The sequence below is a fragment of the Lathyrus oleraceus genome, chromosome 5 (assembly GCF_024323335.1).
Source record: "Lathyrus oleraceus cultivar Zhongwan6 chromosome 5, CAAS_Psat_ZW6_1.0, whole genome shotgun sequence".
Classification (NCBI taxonomy): Eukaryota; Viridiplantae; Streptophyta; class Magnoliopsida; order Fabales; family Fabaceae; genus Lathyrus; species Lathyrus oleraceus.
In genome coordinates this window covers 626,345,225-626,357,699 of record NC_066583.1, presented here as the reverse complement: position 1 = coordinate 626,357,699, position 12,475 = coordinate 626,345,225, and the positions used below count along the sequence as shown (strand labels likewise).

Genomic DNA, 12,475 nt, shown 5'->3' with positions numbered 1-12,475 from the left:
GAGGTCCATTTTTCTGTGTGGAGGAAAACCGTGAGAACACTGATCCCTTTAGAGTACCTGTTATGCAATGTTATGCTATGCAATGTATGAAATGTTTTCAAGGACTTTTGGAATTTAACTTTGCATAAACTACCAAAAAAAAGAAACTTTTTTATTTTATTTTATTTTATTTTTTTTATTTTTTATTTTTTTTATTTTTTTACAAAACGGAGCAAAGTTAAATCCCTAAGTCCTCGAAATGGTTAGTATAATGCCATGATGTTATGATGTCATGATGTTATGATGTTATGTAGATAACAAGCACAAGCAAATCACACAATAATCATTCCTAGGTTTTAAGGCTTGCATGAGTTCCATAGGTAAGTACCCTCCCCACTGAAGCTTGGTTAGTTCAACCTGTCCTAGAATAGTAATCGGGTTCTAGAAGGATCTCAGATCATCGACCTTTCCTTAAGTCCACTTCAGTGCAACACCAAGTGGTTGACCGAAGCTTCCCTAAAGTCCAATCTCAAAGAGTGTAGTATCGAGTCTCAACCAACCCCAGTCGGAACCGAAGTCAGTTATCTCACTACTTTCTAATGGCCAGGATGAGTCAATTAGGGTTCTAAAGGTCTGGTTAATGCTTTGATGACACCACGCGGAAGCCAAATTTTTCCTCAAATAACATGAGGACCATCAGGACAACCAAAGTGTCGCATTAACCGTAGCCATCATTTTAACCATTCCAGTATACGCCGGATAGTCGCGATGATCTATTGCTACTTACCTAAGGTACACTAGATCCGGGTGTAAGATCTTTCACTCAAAAATTCCCTTAAAAGAAGGAACGATTTGAAAACATAAATGATTTTTTTTTTAAGGTGACCTCTCTTTGTCATCCCCAGTGGAGTCGCCAGTTCTGTCATACGGTGAACTGACTTTATGTGTTTTAATCGCAATGTCGCGGTTAGCAAGAGTCGCCACCGACTTTTCTTTTATCCCATAAGGAAAGGTGGAAAAGAACAGGAAAGACCTTAATTTAGATTCTTAGGTTCGGGAGGTACATTATACAAAGGGAAGGTATTAGCACCCTTTGTATCCATGGTTATCCATGGGCTCTTAATTGCTCAATCATTTATGTTTTTCTAGTTTGAAAAAGTGTTTGAAAAATGGGTAGAAAATGTTTTGAAAAGGAGAATTTAACTTTGTAATGATTCTTGTATGAATGTATACAAAGTGGTTATCTCGTTTAGTTTTGAAAGTTGTTTTGAAAAGGGAAGTTGTTTAGTTTTGAAAGTGGTTTTGAAAGTGGTTATGACTGAGCAATTAAGGGTTATACCTGTCCGAGGTCTTTCCGGGCATTTTCTATCCTTATGAGGGTAAAACTGTCCTTACTATTGAGAAGTAAGTAATTTTACCCTTTGGATGTAAAAGGGTCATCGTAGGGTCACCGATTGGTCATTGAAGGCAACAGTGGTGAGGATACCTTAGCATTCGAAGGGACTATCATCATTTAACCGTAGGCTACACCGAAGGGACATCGAGGGACAAAATCGTATTTTCGAAGGCAACATCCGAGGGACTATGATTTATTTTATGATGATTTAATCGAAGGGTCTTTACTAAGGGTATCCCCATATTCGCGGGACATGACCGTTATACCGTAGGGCAGCAAAGAGAGGTCCAAGATCACTTATTTAAGGTCATATTTTAAAGTCAATGAAGTAATTAAGTCCATACTAAAATCAATACATTAAAATTAATACATTAAAATTAATACATTAAAATTAACACATTAAAATTAATTAAGCAATTTAGGGCAGCTCTTCACAAGGGTATCCCACAAATAAAGTGGAAGGCCTAAACGGCGATCTTTTCCTGGGACATATGAACCTTTGCAAAATTCAACAAACGGGTTAGAGTACCAAATCCGGGTGTAATCGTGGATTACACCGTAAAAGAAAAAAACAGCAGCAAGAAAACAGTGTATAATTAACATAGGATCGACCAGATACGCATAAGACATAACAAACAAAATATTGGCGGCTGCCCCGTTCGCCTCTGCCTCGCCTAGCGAAGGCCTAGCGAATACTCGCTACATGCTCGCTTAGCGATGTGCTAGCGAGCGGCTGCGGGTTTTGAATTTCAGAACAGTATGACTTCAACCTGCGGCATGGCTTATGGCATCCAACACATAATTATATGGTTCATCATTCACAATATCTAGGCACACTTAAATTCACATGCAAAACCTCAAATATGTTTATGAATTCAATTATAATATCACATGCAAGTTAAGAACATAAAGCGGTATCACATGCAAATTAAGAAAATAACACGATAATAGTAATGCAAACCTGTTTGCAATCGAATTGCAACCTTGAATTGGCTAGCCGGATTGAGTTGGGCGGAGGTAGCTTTGCGGCCGCCGGCTTTTCCTTCAGGGTTTTCCGTCTGTGAGCGCTAGGGTTGGCTTGCTAGGGTTCTCCTTTCCTCCCTTTTTCGTTCTCTTTTCATTACTGAAGTGCTGGTATTTATAATGCCCTTTTTCATGACCTAATGGGCTCCGAACGAAGCCCGAAATTTTTTGTTGTCTGTCAGCCTCGCTAGGCGAGCTGGTAGCGAACGTTTGCTTCGCTAGGTGAGCGTGTAGCGAACGTTCGCTAGGCGAGCGTGTAGCGAACGTAACGTTCGCTAGGCGAGCGTGTAGCGAACAGGCCAGTTTGGGCCATTTTCTGGATTGGGCCATTCGTGAGCTGGGCCTTTGTCCCTTTAAGATCAGTGCCATAAAATGAGTCGGAATGCCCCTGAAAAATGTCTTGAACTATTGATGGGCAAATTTTGGGGTATGACACATGGGTATTTCCAGGGATGGAGTAAGGAATGATTATTTGGGACTTGTAGATACTGAGATTTTCTTCATAATGGGGTGGTTCCGGAATGTATTCTTGATTTCCAACAACATTTGCAGAAGGAAGCATGTGAGCTAGTGGGAGAAACTCTTTGGCAGCTTTTCTAGTCTTTATCTTGTAAGCCATTGTATTGAGTTTGGGAGTTTTTTCTAGTAACTTGAGAGAAAATTTACAAATGAAGGGTTCTGGAAACAATGGAAGAAAAGAGAAGAAAAACAAAAGAAAAAGTATTTATAGTGAATGAGAAAAACCATTCAGTTCTTATGTTTGACAAATGGGACGAAGTGGGTTGGAACATGTCATCTCCTGGGAGGAGGGATCGAAATGATTCGATACACTTAGCTACACCATCCTACGAAGGTGTATCCACGATGATATAAGTTATGGTTTAGTGGGAAAAACACGTTTTCGAGGTGACTAATGATGGAAACGTCATGATGCCCATGACGTCAGCCCACTAGCTGAATAATGCGTTGAGAAAGAAAAAAACGCCCTTATCTCTTTGTCGTCGAAAGAGGCCTTTTTATGGGACAATTTGTTAGCTAAGATTTTCAAAAAAAGGGAAAATCTCAGCATGAACATAAGTCAAAGGCAGTGAAACATTTGATGGCGTATACATCGTAGAAGTCTCAAATAGAGAAAAATGGGACTTAGTATATTTTGGAATGCGTTTGGACGATATTTTCGACAATAACACTTCGACAGTGGCAAGCGCGTCGAAGTGACGGTTATCTGAGTGCGCAAAAGCGTTATATTCAAAAATCAGTAACTACTTCTTAGTTTTATCCTGAAGACACATAAAGAGAAAGCATGAGCGAAATGCATGCAGAAGTCTACGTGACTAAAGCTGAAGAATGGACCATTAGGAAGCAATTATTTCATGTTAGTATAAATAAAGTTTCTAGTGTTAGAATTCGGGGTGTTCATTTGTTTTCATCACAGAATCTCACATATACTCAAAATACCAACGTTAGAGAAACGAGTTTGATTGAGATAATGTGTGAATTTTGAAACACCATCTTTAATTTAATGCAAAGTCTTTAAATTCCTTTACTATTTATGCCCAATTGTCTTCGTCTTTATCTTGCTTGCATTATCACTTTATTTTTGTTCATACAATCTTCTTTGTTTTTTTATTTACTATCGAAGTCACTCTTTTTACATCTTTCTACAACAATTTCGACCAAGTCGAAAGTAGTCTTTCTTGAACCAACACTATAAAAGTATAACTTTTTAGCACTATGTCCTAGGATTCTCTAGTTGATCTTGCAAGTAACCTTTAAGTAAGAGATCAATGACTGTTTACGAAATTTCAACATAAACAAATTGACACACCCAATGAGACATGTGCTAAAACTCTTGTCTGTTATAGATAACCATAAGTTTCCTTCATAAACTTACTTTGTGTTCATGAATCATTCTGAGTATTTTGCATACGTTCCAGAAGTAGAAAGTCTTTATGACACGTTCTGACTTTTTTATATAAAATAGTAGGATATTCTAATTGATTACATAATTTTCTTTATAAAATTTAATTTTTATTTTCTTGCAAATAATGGAGATCTCAAAATTCTCAATCTCAATCATTCACATTATTTGACACACACCCTTCACTTTTCACACATGTCTAATCTTAAAAAGCTACTAATCTTAAATAAGTTTAGTCTATATTTAAAATATATTTAGGTATTTCAAGAAGGAATAGAATATTTTTTTTAAAATCAAAAATATAAAAAAAATAATGGAATAAAATAAAATGTATACTATCTCCGCTCAATTCGGTCCATTTTAAATTAATTCAAACAATAAAATGTAAATTTATACCATTTGATTTGATTCTATTATATCAATCAAAATATATTTTTAAATATAAAATATTAATTGTTCAATAATTTAAAAATAAATAAATTATAATAGTGTATTTAAAATAAAAAATATTCAAAATTAATAATTCATTTTAACTTTTTATATAATTTTTTAAATTTTATAATTTAATTAATATTATTTTCATCATCTTCAACACTACTCCATCCGTTTTTTATTATAAATGGTTTTTGATTTTTCACATGTATTAGAAAATATAATAATTGTGGTACGAAAAAGAGAAATTATAAAAGATTTTACAAAATTGTCCTTCATTAATTATATTAAAAAGATAAATTAAGATAATTAAAAAAATAAAAAATAAATACTCAATAATATAATAAAAAAATAATATTAATGATTCATTGATATTTTAAAATAACTTATAATGTCCTAAAAATTATTTTTACGCAGCGATTTATAATAAGAAAAGGAAGTAGTATTTAATAAGAGATGCTTTAATAAGAATTCATTTTAATCGTACATATTTTGTTTTGTTTTTTTTTTAAAAATAATTTTTATAATGTAACATATTTTGATGTAAAAAAATTTATAAATAAATTTTTAATAAAAGTTTCAAATGAGAATTTGGTTTGAATAGTTATTCTTAAATGTTATTTTAGATATTTCATCATTTTATCGAGAAAAAAAATTGGATATCAAATTTTTTAAAATCACTTAATTTTAAAGCTATTTCAAATAGCTTTTCATAAAAATCATTTTTGAAATAGATTTTTTTGAAAAAACTGTGATTTTAAGTATAGTTTGATCTTCAATAATATAGGTTTATTTCATAGTATATCAAAATTAATTTTTTAATTTATAGAAGTAAATTAAAAAAAACTTATAATATTTTAAAAAACATTTTTGTAAAATCCATTTTAAAAAATATAAAGAAAAAATCCATTTTCTTATGAGCTAAAACAATTTAGTTCAAGATGTTTTAATAAGAATTCATTTTAATGGGTGTAAATTAATGGATTAGGCCACTCATTATTGTATGGCGGAGGGAGTGCTAATCGAGGGAATATTCTTTATCATTAAATTATCTTTTCTTCCATCAATACAAAAAAAAAAAGTGTTCATATTTTCAACAAGTGGAGCGCCAGTCTAGACTGAAATATAAACAGAAGAGTTTAAGTTGACTCCATCTCCTGCTTCCTTGATTTATTTATTTGTTGAATTCGCACACTTCTCTACTCTTCACTTCACTTCACAACCTTCCTACTAATTTTCTGATTCCATGTCTTCCTTCTTCCCGGACGTCCCCAAACTTCACAATTTTTTTCACGATCCAACAATGTTCCACGAAGTCTTCCTAAGCTTCAGAGGCCAAGACACTCGTTCTTCCTTCACTTCACATCTCTACGCTTCTCTTCGAAACGCCGGAATCGACGTCTTTAAAGACGATCATGGGCTTCCAAGGGGAGATAACATTTCATCATCCCTAATTCAAGCAATTGAAGGTTCTCAAATTTCTGTTATCGTTTTATCAGTCAATTACGCCGGATCGCAATGGTGTCTCAAAGAATTGGTGAAAATAATGGAGTGTCACAGAACCACAGGCCAAATTGTTCTGCCGGTGTTCTACGGTGTAGATCCTTCTGAAGTACGTCATCAAACTGGTGAATTTGGAAAAGTGTTTCGTAATCTTTTGGATAAGATTTCAAACGAGGAGAATGAAGATAATTTTGTAAATTTGAATTTAGGAATAGATTGTGGATACTCGCTTTTTAAATATCAGCTTTTTCAAAACCAGCTTCGTCAGGTTGCTAGCCTTGCTGGCTTCGTAGTACTAAATTACAGGTAATTTTAAAGTTTCACAATCCATTTCGATAACTTTTCCATTTCGACGGTTGAGGTCGGTATGATCAGTAGAGCTGGTTATATGGACTGAGGTCCTCGACGCGAACTAGCCCTGTTTAACCTGTTGCCCGCACGGGTTTTGGTTCGCTTTTTAGCCTATTTTAACTTTACCCGTCTTTGACGTTTAGACTGTGGGTTATGCTGGTTTTATTTGCGGATTTGTTCATAACCCGTTTAAAAATTATTTTTAAAATTAACTTGTTACTGCTCGCGGGTTGCACGTGGACCAACGCGGGCCAGACTTGGATCACTGTATTAGACCCGTTAATAATTGTGGACGGGCCAACCAGATCCCTTTAATATGCGGGGTTAAACACTCAAGTTAGTGTTTGATAGAGATGACAAATACCGGGGATATGAGGGGGCATGAGTTTGAATCACGCTTATATAAAAAGATTAGCCTCCAACACTCAAGTTAGTGTTTAAGTGAGGGCTCTAGTCGATGCTCGAGAGTATTTGTCTATGAAGTCCGGATACAGACAAGACGACCCTGCTAATGTAAAAATCATAGGACACAGACACGATTATATATATTTTATATATTAATGTAATAATGTAATTTATGGACAAAATTTGTAAAGAGTTTAAGATAAAACAATCAAAAATTCTTTCAACATTTTCAAACAAATTTCAAACATGATAATTGATATTCATAAATACTTTGTGAAAATTGAAGCAATGGTGTGCAAAAATGTAAAATAATCGGAGAAGATAAAATAATTTTGTGGAAACAAAAACAGTGAAATATAAAAAAAATAAGGAATTTTAATTGTGTTGTTTTTATAATGAATAAGTTGAATATGAAAGTTAAAAAACCTATTAGTTTTTTAAATTTTGAAAAAAATTTGATTAAGACTTATTTTTTAAAAAAAAATTCTGGAATTTTCTTAATTGTACTGTGTCCTTTATTTGAAATAAGGTGTCCGCAGTAATTAAATATTTTTTTTTCTGTTAGACACTTCAAAAACGATACGTGTCTTACGAGTGTCGGTGTCCGCCACGGCGACATGCTGTGTGAATGGCGTGTCGAAGTTTCATAGATATTTGTTCATCTTTTCGTGAGTTAACGGAGAAATTTGGGTGTATTGAGCGACTATTATTGAGTCGGTCTTATTGTGCCTCTGTCTACCCCGAGACGAGACTTAAAAAAGTTAAATTTTTATGGTTATTAGACTACTGTCGTTAGAATCATATTACAAAAATGAAGTTTTTAATAAGTATGAAACTTGTGTTTAGGGTTATTTGTAACATGAACCTGACATCAACTTGGACAAGCCACGTCGTCACTTAACGTGAGACATTGACACCTCTTGTAGAGTATTTTGGCTGCATTAGACAATTTAGAATGCAACTTGATATTTTATAAATTTGGCGTTCTATATTGCCAAATACTTACAATTTCAACACTCAAAATGATGGTTTATTGGCATTATTCCCTGCACTCTAGAGTTGTTTATTTTAAAGAGACTCATACTCTATAACTCAGTACATCATACATCAAAACTTTCTGTATACTTCTGCAATGCATCATAACTTTCTGCATGTGTTGCATGTCTTCTATCTGTGTATGACAATTTCGTGTCGAATAACGAGGAACAGGGAGAATGGTGGTGATTTCAAGAAGAGAGTCACGATAGCGATATCAATGAAAGTTGAAAATTTTAAATTTATGGTGGTGATAGTATTAATTGGATTAAATGGGTGTGGTTTATGTTACATCAACCATACTATATGAAAAAATATTATGCATACATTTTAAAACATAATGTAACAAAGTGACATGAAATCTTACTATATGACTGTCTGAAAATGTTATGCAATAAACATAGTTTGTAGACTCTTTTTTAAATAATATTTTTTAAGAAAATATCTGGAAAGTTTATTCAAACTTTTGATGAAAACTAGATGGTCTTTGGTTTCTTTTATGAAGGAATGAAAGTGAGGCTATCAAGGATATTGTTGAAAATGTTACACGTTTGCTTGACAAGACAGACTTATTTATCGCTAATAATCCGGTGGGAGTTGAATCTCGAGTGCAAGATATGATTCAAGTGTTAGAAAAAGATAGTCAACAATCAAATGATGTTCTCCTGTTAGGGGTGTGGGGTATGGGGGGAGTTGGTAAAACAACCATTGCCAAAGCTATTTACAATAAAATTGGCCGCAATTTTGATGGTAGAAGCTTCGTTGCAAATATTCGAGAAGTTTGGGAGGAAAATGCTAGCCAAGTCAATTTACAAGAAAAACTTCTCTTTGATATCTTCAAAGAAATGACAACCAAAATACAAAGCATTGAAAACGGAAAAATCATATTAAAGGATAAACTCTGCCATAGAAGAGTACTAATTGTACTTGATGATGTTAATACATTGGACCAACTCAATGCTTTGTGTGGAAGTCATAAATGGTTTGGTTTGGGGAGTAGAATAATTATCACAACAAGAGATAGACATATACTTCGTTGCAATAGGGTTAACGAAGTATATGAAATGAAGAATATGGATGAAAGTGAATCAGTTGAGCTATTTAGTTGGCATGCATTCAAGCAAGCAAGTCCTGCAAAAGATTTTGCTGAAATTTCCAGAAATGTTGTGGAGTATTCTGGGGGACTGCCGTTGGCTCTAGAAGTCCTTGGGTCGTATTTGTTTGATAGAGGGCTAATTGAGTGGCATTCTGTATTGGAGAAACTCAAAATAATTCCTAACGACCAAGTACAAAAGAAGCTAAAAATAAGCTATGATGGTTTAAATGATTATACCGAGAAAGAAATATTCCTTGACATAGCTTGTTTCTTTATTGGGATGGACCGAAATGATGTTATCCTTGTATTAAATGGTTCTAGACTTTTTGCAGAAATTGGAATAAGTATCCTTGTTGAGCGAAGTCTTGTAACTGTTGATGATAAGAACAAGCTTGGAATGCATGATTTGCTACGAGATATGGGAAGAGAAATCATTCGTGAGAAATCACCAGAGGAGCCTGAGGCGCGTTGCAGGTTGTGGTTTCATGATGACGTGCTTGATGTATTATCAAATCAATCTGTAAGAACTTCGTATACATAATTTTCAATTATTCATTAAAATATCTAAAGCTTGAGAAAGGAAAACAAAAGAAAATCTGTCATTTGTTAACATTCATTAGGTGGTTCTTGGCTTCTAGCTAGTAACAAATGATTGGTTTAAATAGTAGTATATGTGCAAAGTATCTGTTATGTTATGATTGATTTTAATTAATAGGGAACAAAAGCTATCAAGGGGTTGTCTCTGAAGCTGCAAAGAGCTAATGCAAAATGTTTTAGTACTAATGCATTTAAGAAGATGACACGACTCAGATTACTTCAACTTGCTGGAGTGAAACTTGATGGAGATTTTGAATATCTTTCAAGAGATCTAAGATGGCTGTCATGGAATGAATTTCCTTTAACGCACATGCCTACAAACCTTTATCGAGGAGAATTAGTTTCCATTGAGTTAGAGAACAGCAATGTTAACATTCTGTGGAAAGAGGTTCAGGTATTGTTTTATTGTTGTTGCATTCATGAGTTATTTTTACTTTTAGGCATTGTTTTCGTCTTTGCTTCGATCGGTCTTTCAAATTTTGCAAGTAGCAATAATTTTCCAAATATTCAAACTGTGATGCATATTAATTTTTGTTATGAAACAATAGTTCAGCTAAATTTAAAAATTCTTAAATTGCATATTGTTCTACAAACTTATTTTACACTATTATCCAATCATGTATTTACACTTCAATCAAAACCTCATCTTTCAAGTAAAGTGGTTGTGAGAATGAAACTTTTTACAACATTATGTAAAGAAATTTATTCTTGTTTCAAAATTTTGCACACTATTGTAAGTATTTTACTTTCCACTCTCAAAGCTAGTGGGATATTCTAACTGCTTACATAAGTTTCTCTATAAAATTTAATTTTTATTTTCTTGCAGATGATGGGAGATCTGAAAATTCTCAATCTCAGTCATTCACATTGTTTGACACACACCCCTGACTTTTCATACATGCCTAATCTTGAAAAGCTAATACTCAAAGATTGCCCAATGCTGTCTGAGGTTTCTCCTAGCATCGGACATCTAAATAAAATTCTTCTGATAAATTTGGAAGACTGTATTAGCCTTTGTAGCCTCCCAAAAAGCATATATAAGTTGAAATCGTTGAAAACTCTCATTCTTTCCGGTTGCAGAAAGATTGACAAGTTTGAACAGGATTTGGAACAGATGGAATCTTTAACTACCTTGCTTGCAAATAACACTGCAATAACAAGAGTGCCGTTTTCAGTTGTAAGGTCCAAAAGCATTGGATACATTTCTATGTGCGGCTATCAAGGATTTTCACGTGATGTGTTTCCATCTATCATTTGGTCTTGGATGTCACCAACAAATGATGTCATATCTCTATTTCAAACACCTACTGTCATGTCATCCCTGGTTTCTTTGGTTGTACCAAGTAGTAGTTCCCATCAACTATCATCTTTTTCTAACCAACTTCCAAGGCTTCGAAGTCTTTGGGTGGATTGCAGCTCTGAAGACCAACTTTCTCTTGATGCGAAAATAATTTTGGATGCTTTATATGCCACCGTTTCTAAGGAATTCGAATCAACTGCATCTACATCACGAGTATCAAATATTCCTACTTCTACATTAATTCAAACTACATCACGAGTATCAGATATTCCTACTTCTACATTAATTCAAAGCAGCAGTCAAGTGCAGGTTTTGGGATCAAAACATTCCTTGAAGTCACTTTTAATTCAAATGGGAATGGATTGCCAAGTCACCAATATTCTCAAAGAGAAAATTTTACAGGTTTGGCTTACTCTCTCTGTCCCCTTTCATGATATTAATAATATACTTGTCCATTAAGTTTTAAGTCTATATTTTATTTTACAGAATATGGATGTCAACGGGAGCGGTGGTTGTTTGTTCCCCAATGATAGTTATCCAGATTGGTTAACCTTTAATTCTGAAGGATCTTCGGTAACTTTTAAAGTCCCTCGAGTGGAAGGGCGTAACTTGAAGACAATGATGTGTATTGTCTATACTTCAACTCTAGATAACATAACAGAAGATGGCCTTAAAAATGTGTTGGTGAACAATTACACAAAGGCCACCATTCAGCTCTATAAGAGAGAGGCATTACTCTCGTTTAATGATGAAGAGAGCCAGAGAGTAGTATCAAGTTTAGAACCGGGTAACAAAGTGGAGGTCGTTGTTGTTTTTGACAACAATTTCATTGTGAAGAAGATAGCGGTTTATCTTGTATATGATAAAGCAATTGGTAGAAGTATGGATCTATATCATTTACCAGATTTGAATGTTATTGCTTGTAGTGATGATGAAAATGAATGCTCTATCAAGAGATTTCTTACTCTAGGACAGCCCGCTGATGACTTCAATCAGAACAGAAAGAAGAAGAATCGAGTGGAATGAATCAATGAAAGATGGTAAAACAACGAATGAGTAAAAATCAATTCTTATGGTGGCTGCAAACCTTTACCTGGCATAATTCAAACATTGCAACTCCCTTTCAGATTCATGATGATGAACTTCAACTATGAGTGTTTAAAGCAGTAACTGCAAAGATAATTTACTGGGGGAAAATGTTTACAATATTTAAAGAGTTCATTTTAGTGAGTGGTACAATTCGTTACCTGGGGAAAGTTTTAATCATCCAAGGTTGTCTATATGCTTCAAGTTCTGAATAGATTATGTAACTAATTAGAATTATCATGCCACATTTTGTTACTACTGATAATTACACTGTTCAAAATGAACTTGGTTTTCATGCACTTAATTTTGAACTGGACAAATATTGTGAATGTGTTGAAATTGATGCATATT

The 12,475-nt window shown here is 34.0% G+C and overlaps 1 protein-coding gene across 1 annotated transcript; it reads left to right on the top strand.

Annotated features, from left to right (window-relative positions):
- Positions 1 to 5,817: 5,817 nt before the first annotated feature.
- Positions 5,818 to 12,408, top strand: LOC127087257 (disease resistance protein RPV1). Its single transcript, XM_051028121.1, has 5 exons — positions 5,818 to 6,560; positions 8,551 to 9,661; positions 9,857 to 10,132; positions 10,565 to 11,440; positions 11,525 to 12,408. The coding sequence occupies exons 1-5, from the start codon at positions 5,998 to 6,000 to the stop codon at positions 12,062 to 12,064; spliced, it is 3,366 nt and encodes a 1,121-aa protein (XP_050884078.1). The 5' UTR covers positions 5,818 to 5,997; the 3' UTR covers positions 12,065 to 12,408.
- Positions 12,409 to 12,475: the final 67 nt, after the last annotated feature.

What these genes read in the sequence shown, in the direction of transcription:
- LOC127087257 (XM_051028121.1), top strand. Translation starts at nt 5,998, where the DNA reads ATGTCTTCCTTCTTCCCGGACGTCCCCAAACTTCACAATTTTTTTCAC. An exon ending in ATGTATTATCAAATCAATCT is followed by an intron (nt 9,662 to 9,856) that starts GTAAGAACTTCG and finishes TTTAATTAATAG; the next exon opens with GGAACAAAAGCTATCAAGGG. An exon ending in TTCTGTGGAAAGAGGTTCAG is followed by an intron (nt 10,133 to 10,564) that starts GTATTGTTTTAT and finishes ATTTTCTTGCAG; the next exon opens with ATGATGGGAGATCTGAAAAT.